Source organism: Protopterus annectens, chromosome 1.part1, assembly GCF_019279795.1.
Source record: "Protopterus annectens isolate FY-2018-M chromosome 1.part1, PAN1.0, whole genome shotgun sequence".
Taxonomy (NCBI): Eukaryota; Metazoa; Chordata; order Ceratodontiformes; family Protopteridae; genus Protopterus; species Protopterus annectens.
Window position 1 is genome coordinate 1,403,029,840 of NC_056726.1, and position 18,541 is coordinate 1,403,048,380.

The 18,541-nt window shown below is 44.3% G+C and overlaps 1 protein-coding gene across 1 annotated transcript in view; it reads right to left on the reverse strand.

The window, feature by feature from the left end:
* The window catches only part of LOC122810694 (histidine triad nucleotide-binding protein 3-like), a 169,218-nt gene that overhangs the window by 122,753 nt on the left and 27,924 nt on the right, over window positions 1–18,541 (reverse strand). The window contains exon 3 of the mRNA XM_044082262.1: window positions 17,864–17,933. Within this exon, the coding sequence (XP_043938197.1) occupies window positions 17,864–17,933 (70 nt within the window). The remainder of the gene's footprint in view (window positions 1–17,863; window positions 17,934–18,541) is intronic.

Below are 18,541 nucleotides of genomic sequence, written 5' to 3' on the forward strand. Positions count from 1 at the left end.
TGTTTCTATAAGAGTCCCAGTTTTTATGAGTTTTCTTTATATTTTGCTGTATATGGGGGTTTGAATGACAGTTTATTATCAATTATAACTCCTAGAAGCTTGGTTTCCTGCACTATTTCTATGACAGTGTTGTCAGATGCAAGGATGTTCAAATGATCAGTGACAGGGGATGTGTTTTTGGGGTGAAAGAGTACTAGTGTAGTCTTCTTTGGATTAAGAAAGAGTTGGGCATTTCTTAGCCAGGATTTGACTGCAGTAAAGGAATGTTGAGTTTTTGAAAGTAGTTCTGGCAGTTAATGAGAAGTACAGATTATGGTGGAATCACTGGTGTATTGAATGAGGGTTCCAGGGTGACAGGCAGTGTGAAGGTTGTTTGTGAAAATGTTGAAGAATAGGAGTCCAAGGATTGAGCCTTGAGGATCTCCAGTAGGGTTGTGGAGAAAGGGTGAGAGTTCATTGGACCATTTTGTTGCTTGTTTACAATCCTTGAAGTAGCTCTGAAACCATTTTACTGTGTTATGTGAGAAGCCTACGTTAGACAATGTGTTCAATAGTAAGGGATGAAACGCTGTGTCAAAGGCCTTGGAGAGATCAAGGAATAATGAGGCTGTATAGCATCCTGCATCTCTGACCTTGTTCACTGTGTCTATAAGAAGGCTGTAGCTGTGCTGTGGCTGGGTTGGAGAATTTTGGATATGGGTTACAAAATGGAAATAGAATGGAAATTGGATGGTTCAAAAGAGTTGCCTCCCTCCTTTATGGATGGGGGTGAAGTGAGATTGATTCCATATGATAGGTACTTCCGATTCGGATAAAGACCTATTTATAAAGGTACTGATTGGGTAGGTAATAGAGTTGGCAGCCAGTTTTAGGTAGTGTGGTGGAGGATTATTAGTTGAGGTAGAGCAGAGTTTTAGTTTTTATAGCAGTTTCTTAATGGTGCCAGTTGGTGGACATTGGGTGGAAACATAATACCTATGACAGGAATAATTGGGGAAGCAATGTTGCACAATCAGTACAGTGTACCATGTACAATCATCAATTATGTGCTGCTTAATGTGCCTTAGATTTCCTTGTCCATATTACTAAGTTACTGGCTTTCTTAAATGTATCAGGGTGTCTTCATTAACACAACAGCAAGACTGAAAAGGTCACTATTTCCTATTATAATTTTAGTGGTAGAATTAGCTGCAGTGTGCAGCATATCAGAAGCATGGAGTAAAGCCTGTAAGCCTGGGATTTTTGAAGAAGAGTCAAGCCAGAGCAGAGCCAAGGATCTGGCTTGGCTCTTACAGCCCACTAACAGCCAAGCCAGAGGAGACAATCAGAAAGTAGCTTAGCTAAAAATAACTATGTCTAGAAGTTCAGAGCAAAATATTTAATTAAAAAAACTATAGTTACAGCCAAATAGACATTGCTATTGCCAGCATTCGCTGAAATGAATGAATGTTAACAGTATATTGATTACACTTCCTAACAGATTACACCCAGCCACCTCCTTCACCATGCCCAAGCTAAAGGTCTGCTGACAATGAAAAACAGGAAAAAAATATAAGCACAGCACAGAAGTACAGCACTTTGTATGCAGGAACAGGAACGCTGCCCTAGCTAGTACAACAACCACAATGTAAAAACTATTTATTTATTTATTTAACATTTGTTTACCAGGAAGGTCGGACTGGGACAGAGTTCATTTTTAGTGCAGGCCCAGGGAGAAATGCTCCAGATACATGTCTTTGGAATAACTAGATACACTACCTAAATGGAACAACAAAAGCCTTGTGAAATGCTGGATTGTGTTAGTTTTATGTAAGAAACAATATTTTGGTTCCCTTAATGCAGCCCAAAATAATAATAAAAAGCAAACAGTATTCTTAATAACTTAAATATTTGGGTACAAAATAAATATACTGCCTCAGTAGACTACACATTTTCTGAGAAGGTACACCTCCTCTGACTGTAAAGTTGCTACAAAATATAATACTGGCAAACTTTGTTCTTTAATGGACACTGCCCTCCAACAAACCACAGCTGCCCTTTCCTCTCATGTATTTATGCCCCAAAAATGATAGCCCCTTTCTGTACATTAATTTCTCACTAAGAAAAGAATGAAAAATGAGGGAAATACAGTAACATTTTGCTGTTTCAGCTTATTGGTGAGCACATTCACTGATCCCAACAAGACATAAACATTTTTTTGCTAGCAGTGATTATATGATGACCTTGTACTTTCATGTACAAGATGCTTCTCTACCCTTTCCCCAAGAAAGCAGCCAGTTCTGTACACATCTCTGATGCTTGATGGTGGGGAAAGTGAAAGAATAAAGAAACAACTACTACAACAATAAGAAGTTATGTACCTACCACAATGTTCCATGTTAGTTGTCTTCTTCTCGCCTTCTTTCTTGCTGGTTGGGGTTTGCTCCGACTCGGCCATCTACTAAAGCTTGAGAGCTATTTACTGGCTCGAGGCCTCCCCATATCCCACAATGCTTGGTGTTAGATACCCAGAAATCATTTGGCAGAGCTAACACCATAGAAAATGTACCTACAGTACTAAAACAGAGGAGGACGTAACCCAGATAAGACTCAGCCAGAGGAAGAAGGCCTCAAAAAGGGACTCTTCTCGGTCTGTCCAGGCTAGGGGGATGGAGGGTGGGAGAAGAAAGAGAAGAAGACAACTAACATGGAACATTATGGTAGGTACATAACTTCTTAATGTTAAGTTGTCTCTCTCGCCTTCATTCTTGCTGGTTGGGACAGCGTCCCTAGCACCTTAGTCCTGAGTGGCTCATCGGAACAGACTCTTGAGCACAGTAGAACCAAAATCAGCTCTACTTCTAGAGGCCATATCCAACTTATAATGTGAAATGAAAGTATGAGGAGTGGCCCATGTGGCTGCAGCACAAATAGATTCCATTGGTAGTCTTGCTTGAAAAGCTACCAAAGTAGCTAACGCTCTGGTGGAATGACCTTTAGGTTTAGTAGGGAGTTCTTTATGTCTCAGATGATAAATCAAAGTAATAATAGAGGACAACCACCTGGATAAGGTTACTTTAGAAACTGGCAGGCCCTGTTTGCCCTCAGCATAGGACAGGAAGAGTTGGTCTGATTTTCTTGTTTGCTTAGTCCTATCCAAATAAAAACGTAATTGCCTATGAACGTCCAATTGGTTTAACTTTTGTTCATCTTTGTTCGAATAGTTAGGAAAAATGACAGGTAGATCAATAGCCTGATTCAGGTTTGTTTCGGAAGGTATCTTGGGCAGAAATGAAGGATTAGTCCTGAGTGAAGCTCTATCCTTATGAAACACAAGGTAAGGAGGAAGAATACAGAGGGCAAGAAGTTCCAAAACTCTCCTAGCTGAGGTGATGGCTACTAAAAAGAGAGTCTTCCAGGAGAGCAATTTTAAGGAACAGGAAGCCACAGGTTCAAAAGGGGGGAGAATCAAGGAAGCTAATATCAAGTTTGGAAGCTAATATCAAGTTTAAGTCCAACGGAGGCGGGGGATCTCTGACCGGGGGCCTAAGCAAAATAGTTCCTTTAAGAAAGGCCTTGCAAAGTTTGTGGGACATGATGCTGGTTTCTGACAGGCCAGCGTGGAAATTTGCGATAGTAGCTAATTGGACCCTAATGGTGGCAGATGAGGAACCAGCTTGAAAGAGTTCTGCTAAAAAATCTAGAACGTGATGGACAGGGACTGTAAAGGGGTCTATATTCCTAGCCTCTGCCCAGAAAGAGAAACGTTTCCACTTACTAGCATAAGTCTTCCTGGTGGTAGATTTGTGCGAAGTAAGGATGATTTCACGCACCGACTGAGAAATATGTGGAAGCCTGGCTAAGGTTGGAAGTGGAGCAACCAAGCTGTGAGGTTGAGAGACTGAAGGGATTGGTGCAGCCCGCCCAACTGATGGACCAAGAGGTCTGGCACTGGGTCCATATTCCAAGGCTGCTCCAGCAGGTAACAATGCAGGAATGGGAACCAAATTTGTCGAGGCCAGTAAGGGGCAATGAGGATCATCCTGGATCCCAATGTGGTAACCTTCTGAATTAGTTTGGGAATTAGGGGAAAAGGTGGGAATGCATACAGAAGACCCAGGGGCCAATCGTGAACTAGAGCATCTCTGGGGGAGTGTCCGGGAAGGGGGAAGAGAGTAAAGAAATCGTCGCACTTGCTGTTGAGAGGAGTTGCGAAAAGGTTGCAGCAAGGTTGATCCCATCTGTGGAAGATTTTGTCCGCTACTGACTGATTGAGAGACCACTCGTGAGGCATGAGAATAGCGCTGCTTAGCCTGTCTGCTATGACGTTGGACTTCCCGGGGATGTGTGTTGTCATCAGAAACCGTTGAGAGGAGATTGCCCACTGCCAGAGTCTGAGTGCTTCTTGACATAAGGGATAGGACTTGGTTCCGCCCTGCTTGTTGATGTACCACACTACAGACATATTGCCTGTCTGAATTGCAATAGTCCCGGTGGGTAGAGAGTCCTGAAGAGCTTGCAACGCTAAAAGCACCGCTGCACCACTCTCATCTCAAAGACGTTTATGTACAGGTGGTACTCTAGAGGTTGCCAAGTGCCCTGGACAGTCCTACCCTGAAGATGCCCCCCCCCACCTGATCAGGGAGGCATCCTTGGTCACCGTGGCAACAGGAGGAGGAAGAACAAATGGTCTGCCCTGGAGTACTAGAGGGGAGACCATCCACCAAGCCAGGTGGTCTTTGCATGATTGAGTGATTATTATCTTGTGAGACATCGGAAGTTGTTGAAAAGACCATTGGGTAAAAAGCATCCACTGAAGAATCCGCATGTGAAAACTAGCCAGGGGAACTAGTACGATTGCTGCTGCCATGAGACCCAAAGTTTTTAGTACAAATCTGGCCTGAATCCTCTTGCACTGTAGTAAGACCTGCACATGTCGGCGAATGTCTGACACTCTGTCTAGAAGAAGTCTTGCAGACAGATCTTTTGTATTTAATCTTGCGCCTATAAAGGTTATAGACTGACAAGGTGACAATGCAGACTTTTCGAAATTTATTGAGATACCTAGCTCGGAGCAAGTTTGGATGGTATAATCCCTGGCTCGCAGTAGCTGATGCCTGGTGGAAGCAGTAAGGAGCCAGTCATCTAGATATGGAAACACCTGGAATCCTCGTCGTCTCAGGTGAGCCGTAACCACTGCCATGCATTTGGTGATCACCCTGGGGGCTGTGGTGAGACCAAAGGGCAGGGCTCTGAATTGATAGTGACTGGCTCCCAGACGGAAGCGGAGAAACCTTCTGGAGCGCCTGTCCATTTTGATATGGTAGTACGCATCCTGAAGGTCTATGGAGCACATCCAATTGTCCTGACCCAAAAAGGGTAGAATGGACTGAAGTGTGACCATCCAGAACTTTGTTCTGTGAACAGACTTATTTAACCTGCCGAGATCCAAAATGGGTCTCCAGTCCCCTGTCTTTTCTGGCACCAAAAAGAACTTGGAGTAAATTCCGGATCCTTGCTGGTCTGCTGGGACTGGCTGGATGGCCCGTTTTTCTAGCAGTTTTGAAATTTCTGGCACTGATTGTTCCCTTAGACTGGGTGGAACATCTGGAAGGGACTTGGTTGTTTGTACAGGGGTGTGGACAAAGGGGATTTTGTAACCCTCGGATATGATAGACCGTACCCATTTGTCTTTTGTGAGGAGTTGCCAGGCTTCTGGGTACAGTGACAATCTTTCCCCGACTGCCTCCGAAGGTGGACAGTCGGGCAGCCCCTCAGGGGTGCTGAAAGGGTTTTTCAGAGAAAGAGTCTCTGCTACCCTGATTTTGCAGACCCCCTCTGCCCCACGGGTGGCATCTATTATTGTTCCCTCCCCTGCCCCTGGAGGAAAACTCGCCACGTGTGTCAGGCACAACTCCCTGGGGTTTCTGAAACCACATTTTCCCACTCTTCTGACCTTTACGGTATGGTCTAGAGGGAGTAGAAAAATGGACTCCCACAGCAGAGAGAGTCTTGCCTTCCTGCTCACACCTGGTAAGGGTATCCTTCACCTGTGGTCCAAACAGAGCCGAACCATCGAAGGGGGTATTGGTGAAGGACACCTTAAAGGGGTCAGCAAAGTTACATAACCGCATCCAGGCATGTCTTCTCAAAGCCACGCCTGTACCTGTGGCCCTACTCATCCCATCAGCTGCATAAGAAATGAGCCACATGGAGGAGTTGACAATTGACTTAAGAGTCGCCAGCTGGGAGTTAATCTTATCTTGAGCCCCCGCAGCTGATGGATCCTGAAGGGTATCACCCAGTTCCTTGAGAAGATCCCTTTGAAGACGGGTGAAGTGGCACAGATAATTCAGCGACCGCATGGAAAAGGTTGCTGAGGAAAACATCCGCTTCCCGTACCTGTCCATTGTCCTAGACTCTTTATTAGTGGGATGGACAGGCACCAAAGGGTCAGCCAACTCCTTCTTCGTGGCTGCTGCAACCACCATGGCATCACCAGGGACACCTTTTGTCAAATATTATTTGTTGGGTGGGGCTGTAATGAACTTAGTGGGCCTGCGGGGAGTTAGTTCCACTATGTCCGGGGCTGACCATGCCCTTCGAGCCACTACTTCCATCAGTGGGTCGAAGGGTGGAGACACCCAGGAGGTGGAAGGGTGAGAACCAAATGCGTCCAGGTATAACGACTCGTCCTCAGAAGGGTTAAGGGCAGTCCAGTTCCCCCTCTGCTTAAGGATCTCTAGGATGTCTGAAAAAGAGACATCCTCAGAGGGGGATCTTGGGGAACCTTCCGAATCCTCCAAGTCGGTATCAGACGTGACTGACTCGGGGGAGTCGACATGTTTCCTCTTACATTTTCTCTTTCGGGGGGGCTCCTCTGAAGGATCAGGGGAAGCCTCGGAAGAGGAAGATACGCCCAATAGGGCGACCTGGAGCATTTGTTCTCCACGCTTGGGGTCAGGAGGGTGGGCAGAGACCGATGCAGGCATCATGGGGGGAGAAGCCGAAGGGGCTGATCGAGGGGCCGACTCAGGAGTCAGCACGCTCCTCATGACCTCGAAGGTGTCCCCATCAGGCAGAGCAGAGGGTCCCCACTCCAAAGAGATGTGAACCCCTCCCGGCACCGAGAGGGATGACTCCGAGGCCAATGTAGGAGCCGAGCTCACCTGCGCCGAGAACCCCAAGAGGGAGAATGGGGTCGGACAAGGGTCTGATGCCACTCGCCCCCTCGGAGCCGATGAGGGAGTCCCGGTGCCCAGATCCCTCCAAGGATGGAACCAATGAAGAGATCGGAGCCGACGAAGGAGCCGAAAGGTGTGGTATCAGCTCCGTTTCCATGATTCGAGCCCCAACCAGCTCCGGCTCCGAACACAAAGGGGGAGTCGGAGGAGGAACTGCTGAAGACACAGGGACAGCCACAGTCTGTTGAGAAGGTCTGGTTAACATTTTGGCCAGGGCCTGCGATTTAAGGAGTCTACTGACCACCCTCTCCAAGTCATGATCAGATAGCATGGAGGACCGAGAGGAGTGGGACCTACGGCTTCGTTCAGGCTGAAGCAATGGTAACCTCGGAGCCGAACAAACTGATTCTAGGGAAGGGGACCTAGAACATTTTTGGCCCAAAGATGGTTCCGACACTAAAGTCGGAGCCGATTGAGGTCTAGAGATGTCGGTTCCAGTTGGAACCGAAGAGGAGGCAGATGCTCCACCCAGTGATGGCTCCGAACTGGGAGCTGACGGCTTGGTGGGCTTTAAGGATTTCCCCGACTGAGGCTTCGCCAGGGACCCCTCTGGCTTAAGTAAGCCTCTCAAAATAAGCTTATTCCTACGCTCCTGCAGGACTCTCGGGCTGAAAGCGTGACAGACCGAGCAGGAGTCCTGCAGGTTTAGGGGTCCCAAGCAATAAACACAAGAAGTGTGACCATCTGTCAGAGACATCTTTTGACAGCACGAGTCACACTTCTTGAAGCCTGAAACCTGAAACTTTAGTATCCTTAGACATACTGGCAAGGGGATACCAAAGGGAGGATATTAAACTAGTGCTTAAACAAGGCACACAGAAACACGCACACATGCACTAGTTAAACTAACAACAATAACAACAAGAATATCTACTAGTAAATATATACAAATATTACAAGGCTAAATAACTGTAGCTACGAAAGGCTAAACACTACTCCTAACAACAAGAATATCTACTAGTAAATATATACAAATATTACAAGGCTAAATAACTGTAGCTACGAAAGGCTAAACACTACTCCTATCAGGTACAAAAAGGGTGGGGTTAGCCACTAAAGAGAAGAAACGGGGGGGGGGTAGAAACTCTCTAACAAAAAACGAGTTTCCTGAGTGGGAAAAACTAGACCTGAGCCAGTAAAAGCGCAACCTTGTAGCTGAAGCAGCAAACGAGATCTGGGTTTCTAGCACCAAGCATTGTGAGATATGGGGAGGCCTGGAGCCAGTAAATAGCTCTTGAGCTTTAGTAGATGGCCGAGTCAGAGCCGAGGATCGACTCCGAACCCCAACCAGCAAGAATGAAGGCAAGAGAGACAACTTAACATTGTAATTTCAACATATACTCACCCTCAAGAATACACTAAGCATCTCTCAGAGATTCACAGCATTGAGCTGAAATCAGGGACAATTGTTAGACCAGGCTTACCTCAGTAAAAATAAATAAACACACAAAAGAATTCTGCCCATACTGTTCTTTGCACTGGTAGTGCTTTCCAAACTCTTTTGAACCATTTCTCTCAATGAAACAGGCTCCTCTCCCTCTGTGGAAACATGCAAGTACTCTAATGAGAAGGAAATAATGCACTCGCATCCTAAAAATGAGCTTCAAATCTAATTGTTTAGCTACAATGGCTTGCAGTAGTTCTATCCCTTTTCACAACTGCTGCATGTGGCATCACCCTCTCTGGTATTCCAGCCAACCATAGTGCTTAGATACACAGATTGGACCTACTAGAAGGCATTCTCAGCCTGCAGGTCTGGTCTGAATGAACAGTTCAACAGCAGTTACTCAACAAAACAAAAAACAAAAAAAAAACTGCTGGTTCATGAGGCGGAGCCGAACTTATGGAAGTGACAAATTCTATTTGTATATAATAGGTTCATAGGTAGGTACTAGGCTATCTGCCCGAGTGCATTTATAAGCCTAGCCAGAGTGTGTAGGCTTTCGCCGCCCCATTGATTAATTAACTGAGCCTCTGTCAAGCAGAGCCAATGAAGTGATCCCAGGGGTGTACTTTCTGTTACCCATCCACTCATCAAGGCTTCTCTTGAAGAGTGTTAGTGAGGGGCTCTGCCGAATGTAGTTAGGAATTTTGTTCCAAAGCATGGGGAGTCTCTGTGACAGGAATCTATCCCTCCAGCATGTTCTATTTATTGTTGTGGCGAGGTTTAGCTCACTAGAGTGTGTGGCTCGCAGTGACTTGGATTTCTTTAGGTGGAGCATGTCCATCAATTCTGAGTTGGACATGGCTTTGCAAGTCAGGCAGAGATCACCTCTGAGTAAGCGATATGCCACTGACTACAGCCGGAGTTTTTTCAGTCGGGCTGCATAGAACATATGTTTGAGGCCAGTAATCCTGTTGGTGAGGTGCTTTTGTGGTCTTTCAAGCTGTTGGAAGTGTCTTGTGAGGTACATCAGAAATGGGGCATTGTACTCTATGATGGGTCTGATGAGTGACGAGTATAGGGGCACTATAACCTCTTTATTTCTAGATGCAAACCCCTTAGTAATTAGATGGGCCACATAGAAGGATTTCCTAACTACTTTGGCAATATGATTGTCAAAGGAGAGATTACGATCTACCTGGGTCCCTAAATCTCTTATTACCTCTTCTGTATTAAGGGGGGCTGCCGCCTATGTGGTAATTCGTGGGTGGTTTGTTTTTCCCAAATGGGATGACTATGCATTTTTTGGCATTTAGCTTGAGGCCATGACTGACACCAGGTGTCTGTCTCAGTAAGGCTTTTTTGGAGGATGTCCGTGTCAGCCGGAGAGTCAATTATGGCTCCCAGTTTGCAGTCATCGGCAAACTTGGTTAGCCATAGGCCTCCTGTGTTTGCCTGTACTTCTGAGAAATGTATGCCGAACAGTAGGGGTCCCAGAACTGAGCCTTGCAGGACACCACTTGTGACTGGTTTAGAGTCAGACCTGGAGCCCGCTATTCTTACCGTAGTTCTGTCTGTAAGCCAGTTGGCAACCCATCATGTGACATAGGGGTTTATGTTCAGGCTGGTGAGTTTTTCTATAATACCCGAGTGAGGAACGGTGTCGAACGCCTTGGCGAGATCAAGGTAGGCTGTGTGAACCACCTTTCCATCGTCTATGGCCTTGGTAACTGTCTCGAAGAAGTCAACCAGGTTTAGTAGGCATGATCTGCCCTTAAAGCCAGACTGGGTCGGGTCAAGTGTTTGGAGGTTCCCAATGTCTTTGTTAATGAGTTCTATGATGATGTGCTCCATAGCCTTGCAGACCAGGCTAGTCAGGCTTATGGGGCGATAGTTACCAGGGTCAATTGTGGCTCCTCCTTTGTGGAGTGGAATAACCATTGCTGTGCGCCATTCTATGGGCACGTAGCCTGTGGAGAGGCTGAGGTTGAACAGTGTGTTTAGGTGGGGGGTTAGTTAATTCTGTAGTTCATGCAAGACGCAGCCTGGGACACCATCTGGCCCCATTGATGCTGTGTTTTTGGCGTTTGAAAGGGCTGTTTTCAGCTGTGCTTCTGTGATTTTCGGGACACTACACTTTTCTGGTATTGTTGTGGGCCCTTTTGAAGGTGAGAGGGAGGTGAAGTTTGCACTGAATCTATCTGCCAGTATGTTGGCAATATCAGTAGGTTCAGTATATTTTGTGCTATTTTGCACTATCTCAGAGCATATCTGTGAGTTGCCACTTAGATACTTGACAGAGCTAAAGAAGGCTTTGCGGTTATCTTTCGAATCCTTGGCTATTTTTCTTTCGAAGTTAGCCTTGGATGATTTTATGAGGGACCTTAGTTTCTTACTGATACTGATCAGGGATGTCTTTCCTTCTTGGGATTTGCTTTTTTTCTGAACTAATTTCCTCCTTTTATTGTATAACCTGTTCATGCCAGGGGTCCACCAGATTGGTTTCCTTCTCTTAGGGGAGTGAGTCTTGGTTTTGCTAGGGATGGCATGATCCATGCATCCTTGTAAGTGCTCATAGAGTGCAATTGTAAAGGATTCTGCATCTTGGGCAGTGTTATCCTTTAGTGTGGGGGCTGTGAAACTTACCACCTCTGCCTTAAGTAAGGTGAAGTTTGCTTTAGAAAAGTTTTTTACTGTGGTTTCCTTGGTTGGGGGTGGTGGGGTGTGGACATCCAGGGTGATTAGTTTATGGTCTGATCTAACCAGTGACGGGTTGACCTCTGGAACGGAGCACCTGTCGCCCATGTTGGTGATGACCAGGTCCAATATGTTGTGGCCTCTGGTAGGGGAGTTTACCAGTTGATCCAGGGCATTTGAGTTGATAAATTCCAGAAAGCACTGAGCCTGGAAGTTTGTACTCAAGTAGTTTTCCTAGTTAATGGTAGGGTAATTGAAATCTCCCAAGATCAGGGTGTTCGGTAGGACCTTCATGTTTTCCAGTGTCTCCAGAAAGGCGGAGTGGTGGTCCTGGGTCATGGAGGGTGATCTGTAGCAGGCCATAATTTGCACCGCAGATCTGCCCGATGTTAGTTGCACATGGATGATCTCAGAGGTATCATGCTGCACCACTAACCTGGAGGTGTGGGTATCCTTGATGAATATGGATACACCCCCTCCTTTTGTGTTTCGGTCCGTGTTCTGTGGCCAAAATATGTGGTATGAGTTGTAGCCCAGTAGTGCTGGAGTGCTCTCTGGAGCCTTGAACCAGGTTTCAGGTACTGTACAGATGTCGACGTTCTCCATACTTATGAGTGCTTCGAGTGCATGCATTTTGAGATTTAAACTCCTGGCGTTGAGTAGCATAACCCTCAGTGTTTTACTTGTGCTCTTTACGGAGGTGGGTTTGAATTTTGAGCCTTGCCTAAAAAAGGCACTATGGGGGCAGCAAGAGCCTTGGCCAGTATTCGAAAGTCAAGGGATGACAGGTGCAAGCCGTCTCTTGCGAAGCAATGCGGCTTGTCGAGCATGTCATCCCAGGCTGACAGACACTGGATTCCCTTTGAATGACACCAGAAGCTTAGCCAATTGTTGAAATTGATCATTTTTTCTTTATACTGAGGTATCATTCTCCTTACACCATGCTGGGTAACTAGTAACAATTAAGGAACATAGTTATACAAGGCCATGAACTGCAGTGTTGTTGACAGTCACAAATATCTGTCTGGGATGCTTCAGTAGTGTACTTCCTTATTATGAGCAGGATGAACAGAATGATGCATGTTGCACAGCCTGGAGAATGGATTAGTTACTGTGAAAGAGGATGCCAGCCAGTGGTAAACTATGTACTGAAGGTGTGCAATGAGGACATTTGTTTTTGAACTGCATGGCTGCTGATCAGGAGATCTGTAAGTTACTTTACAACCGTTGCATTTATAGTCCCATATGGAGGGCAGCCCTAGCATGTGTTGTTTGAAATTACAGTTTGACCAAAATACAGATTCTTAATATTTGTAAATCTGCACTCTTCTCCATTTCACAGTATAATGACCACAAATGTCTGGCAGTGAGCACACAGGATTAAGACTCAGAGCTGTTAACAAGATGCTTTCTGTGGTCAAGGGTACAGGGTTAGATTCCTTCCACCAGCATTTGCCAAATGTGTGACTGAGTAAATGCCTTGATCTGACAGTGATATCTTGTCACTTCTGAAAAGGGACACTTGTGTCCAGTGGGCTTACTTAGTTAACAATGTATAAATTAAAAATGTGCTCGAGTTGTGAAGCAGCATTTTTAGTGATGACTCTATAACCAAACACTCTACAACTAGTTTTGGTGATGTTGACATTGAGCTGTCACTCTGAGAATCAGTGACCGATCCTGAAGTTTTCCAAGAGTTTACTTTGTGTAATGGCATGTGAGGCATATACTAGTAAAGACCAAGTTGTCAGCACACAGAAAGGAAGCAAGATCTTTAATATCTGCATTCAAGCACTGATGAAGAAGGTGAATCAAAAATAAAAAAAAAAAAAAAAAAAAAAAAAAAAAAAAGAGTATGACTAGCCGTTACTGGTTCTGTGGTGTAGAGGGGATAAAACCATGACTATGATCCAGACAAACTAGGACTGATTAAAAATGCAGACACTGAAACAGCAGTTAGGGAAGGTTGGAATGAGTGGCCAATTCTGGCTCACCCAACCAGTGTGTGTGTGTGTGTGTGTGTGTGTGTGTGTGTGTATATATATAGATATATATATATATATATATATATATATATATATATATATATGAGTGTAGGGAGAGTTTGGACTGCTGTACTGCTAACACCTTTATTGACTGGGGTATGTGGTATACAGATGGATCAGGGCCATCTACTTGTCACTGCAAGGCCATCCTTGCACAGTACTTATTGGAGCATGAAGGTGAAAGCTTTGTAGTATATGAAGTACTTCAACTACCCCGCCATTAACTGGGAAAACTACTCATGTACCAACTCCTTCTGCAATTCATAAATTCCAATGCCCTGGATCAACTTATCCACACCCCCACCAGGGGCAACAATATCCTCGACCTAGTCATTACCAACATGAGTGACCAGGGTTCCACACATGAAATCAACTCCTCATTAGCCAGATCCGACCATAAGCTAATCACCCTAGATATACAGATCCCACCCCCACCCACCATTAAGGAAACCATGGTAAAGAATTTTTCCAAAGCCAACTTCATACTTCTTATGACAGAAGTGGCGAACTTCATGATACCATGCAGATGGACAATACAGTTATGACTGCTGAATCCTACACAAATGCACTCTATAAGCACTTACACGAGTGCATGGATCGTGCTATCCCAAACAGAACCAAGATGCTATCCTCCAAAAAAAGGAAGCCAGACTGGTGGTCCCCTGCCATAAACAAACTCTACAACAGAAGGAAGAAACTGTTGCAAGAGAGAGTGAAATCCCATGAGTGGACGAGCTGCCTGGTCAGCCTCAGTAAGAAGCTGAGATCCCTTATAAGATCCTCCAAAGTTAGCTACGAAAACAAAATCAGTACCCACAAAGCATTCTACAGCTATGTCAATAATCTTGATGGCAACACACAGATCTGCTCTGAGTTACAGCACAATGGTTCGAAAATTACTGAACCAACTGATATTGCCAACATCCTGGCTGATAGGTTCAGTGCTAACTTTACCCCACTCTCACCCCCTAAAGGGCCCATATCTATACAGGAAGAATGCAGAGTCCCTGTAATCACATCTATGCAGGTAAAAGCTGCACTCTCTAAAACCAAAAACACAGCATCCATGGAACAGGAAAACATCCCAGGCTGCGTTTTACATGAACTTCAGAAAGAACTGGCTCTCCACCTAAGCACCATGTTCAATCATAGTCTCACGTAAGGCTTTGTGCCCACTGAATGGCATACAGCAACAGTTATCCCACTCCACAAAGGGGGAGCCACCACTGATCCTGGGAACTATCGCCCTATTAGCCTGACGAGCCTGGTCTGCAAGGCCATGGAACGTATCATCATGGAACTCATAAACAAAGACATTGGTAACCTCCAAACTCTGAACCCCACCCAGTTCAGGTTTGTGAAAGGCAGATCATGCCTTCTGAACCTGATTGACATCTTTGAGGCAGCCACAAAAGCCATAGACAAGGGTAAGGTGGTTCACACAGCCTATCTTGACCTCGCCAGGGTTTTCGATATCATCCCCCATTCTGGAATTATAGCTAAACTCACTAAACTAGGTATAAATCCCTACATCACAAGATGGGTTGCCAACTGGCTCACTGACAGAACCCACACTGTAAAAGTTGCAGACTCCAAATCTGACTTTATTTATTTATTTATTTATTTATTTTTATTTTACATTTGTTAACCGGGCTAGTCTAGCTGGATATATGTCCATTTTCAGTGGAGGCCCGGGGAGAAAAGCTCCACACATAAATCAATTACAAAGAGACATATTAATAAAAAATTTAAGTACAATAAGAATATACATTTAGTAATAAGAACAACAAATACCTAAGGCACACACAAAAAATATACTAGTTCAGTAGAAGCATCACAATTAAAAAAGCTAAAGATTAGCAATTTGTTTTCGATAATCCGTCGGAGAGAAAGAAATAAAGCAGGAGATTAGAAGGGATTAATGTAGAAATACAAGAGAGAAGAGTGAGAAACAATAGTCTAGTAAAGAGAAGAAGTAGGAAGATGGAAAAGAGGGCAGGGGAGAGAAAAAGAGGAGCGAGTCAGAGCATAAGAGGAGAGCAACAGGACAAGAAAAAATAAAGTATATGTATAGCTAATAAGCACAGTGTAAAGTTATAGTAGAGTAGGGGGGAATGAAGAATGTTAGTCAGGAGTCCTACAGGAACAAAGCCAGTGATTTTGGAAGTACAGTTTGATTTTTTGTTTGAAGAGTGGTAAGGAGAGGATTAGAGTGATATCAGTGGGTAGCAGATTCCATGTCCTACCTACAGTATTAGTGAACAGAGAGTCACCAGCTAAGTTATGGGATTTTACAGTTTTGGTCATGAGTTTAGAAGAAGATCGAAGGGAGGTAAGATTATTATAAGGGATTAAAAGCTGAGAAAGTATAGGGGTGTTATCAGGTTGGTAAAGTATCTTGTGGGCAATGGTAAGTTGTGAGATCATAAGACAGTTTTGTAGCTCTAGCCAGCCTAGGAGTTTTAGGTTATGACAGTGACAAGTGGAGTACCACAGGGTTCAGTCCTGGGACCTCTCCTGTTTAGTATCTACTTCTCTGAAGTACAGGCTAACACAGAAGGCCTCTGGCTAATGAAGTTCACAGATGACTGCAAACTAGCAGCCATAGTCGAGTCCCCAAATGATGTGGACATCCTAAAGAAGGGCCTCACTGAGACAGGTGCCTGGTGTCAGAGACATGGCCTCAAGCTCAATGCCAAAAAGTGCTTTGTCATCCCCATTGGTAAAAACTCTATATCCATGAACTACCACATAAACGGCAGTCTACTTAACGCCGAATGTGTGATAAGAGACCTTGGGACCCAGGTGGACAGTAGTCTCTCCTTTGATAATCACATTGCCACAGTAGACAGGAAATCCTTCTCTGTGGCACACCTCATCACAAAAGAATTCTCATCCAGGAAAAAAAGAGGTCATTGTTCCCCTCTACTCGGCACTCATTAGACCCATTATAGAGTAAAACGCCCCTTTTGGGATGTACCTCACAAGACATCTGCAGCAGCTGAAAAGGCCACAGAAGTACCTCACAAAGAGGATTACTGGCCTCAAACAGATGCCCTACACTGACCGTCTCAAAAAAACTCCAGCTTTACTCTGTAGCATATTACCTACTCTGAGGAGATCTCTGCCTAACATATAAAGCTATGTTAAACCCAGAGCTGTTGGACAAGCTACACCTGAAGAAATCCAAATCCCGCCAAACTACACGCTCTAGGGACCTAAACATTGTCACCACAATAAACAGCATGTCCTGTTTATTGTCACCACAATAAACAGGACATGCTGGAGGGATAGATTCCTGTCCTTGGGAATTCCTATACTCTGGAACAAGCTATCCATCTATGTCAAGCAAAGTTCCTCATTAGCACTCTTCAAGAAAAATCTTGATGAGTGGATGGGAAATAGGAAATACACCCTGGGAGATCACATCTGTGACTCTGCTCAACAGGGGCACAGGAAATGGACTTTCTTGGGTGGCGTAAACCAGGGAACCTTGTTGGCTAGGCTTACTTAGGCCCTTGGGCTGATAGGTTCATAGGTAGGTACTAGGCTAAGTGTAGCAAGTCCTCATTCCAGAGTGAATGTACATGTCAGGCATCAGGAGAGGGCTTACACGTTAACACTGAAAAATCTCAGACATGCTATGGGTGACAGTCTCCTCCCCATAGTGCTCCAACTGTACCCACCATTCTAAGGTACTGAAAATGATTTTCACTCTGGAAGGCAGGGAACCCTACCATGGGTTCTATGATGGGCTACAATCAGGCTGATGGGAGAGTAGTGACTGGATCAATACAGTGATGGTGAGATTGGCCAGATGATGATGATGAGACAGGTCTACATATAAAAGGTAAGGACTCGCCTCTGTGGTGAACTGAAATCTAATTCATGCATGGTAGCAACTAGCACCTTTGGCCTTAAGTCCCCCCCACCTCAGGGTCCCATATTCAACTTAATTTTTAAACCACACACAGAGGTAAAGCACAACGTCAGTAAGCCAGAGCAGTACCAACATTTAATAGTTAACTGGTAGACAGAGTAGGTGATTAGGTCAACAAAGGCTGTACTAGTTATCAGTCCATTAATGGAATAGTGTGAAATGGATTTACACATACTCATTCAGTAGACTAAGCCAAAGTGTGACAAGCAAAGCACCAGTCTTTGCATATCAAAATATTATGCTAACAAGAAAATAATAACTCTTCATTATCTCAGATTTATTTATTGACATTTGATTACCGGGAAAGTCTGACTGGTTAGGAGACCATTTTCAGTGGAGGCCTGGCGAGAAAAGCTCCTAAGCTTTTTATATCACACTTTAGCAAATATATATCAGTAGACATGGCAGTTTTTACACCTAGCAGAAATGTTCTAGTTGCAAAGAAAATACTAATAAAATAATGACCTACTAGATAGACATTCCTGGGTTTTTGTGCCAATACTCATGGAATTACTGAAGAATCCATGCATTACTGTGCTTACCAACTTTTGAGTCTCTCAGCACTAATACCTACCTTATATCATCAAGGTCTGTCACCATGTTCTGCTGCAGCACCAGTCTTCCAACCTCCATCATTCTCCGTACTATTCAAGTAGAACAATAAAAATTATTATAAATGCCAGCTATGGAAATGACTTGTGAGATTATCAGCTTATCACATTTAATATGGTCTGACACTGCACGCCAGTAACTACTACTAAAGGTGATGATGCAAAAAAAAAATAGAAGAGAATGGAGCAAATTAAGTGACAGTAATTCAATTTTCCATCAGTCTGCCTGGATAGATGTCATACAATTAACAACAATAAAATGAAAATAAAATTCAAGCACACAAGCAGCTATTTTACAGCAGCTTTATATTTCAGTTAGGGGTGGGAGAACTCAAGCAGATTTTAAAGCTGGAAAAAGTTTGTTCATTTTGAAATTTAAAACTTTCATTCCTTTTCACTTTTGCAAATTAATTTGGGTAAGCTTGTGAATTCTGAGTGTGCTATACTGTGTAATTTTATTGCATCGTTTAAGTCCAGGTCATGTCTGAAAAGGGTCTTTGAACCAGAGACTCACCCAGTTTACAAATGTGAATGAGCAAGCAAACAAATTCAGAATGTAATTGGAAGACTATTATTTTTTCATTTATCTGTTATTGCTTGTGCTTTATGGCAGCCATAAACAAACTATACAACAGAAGGAG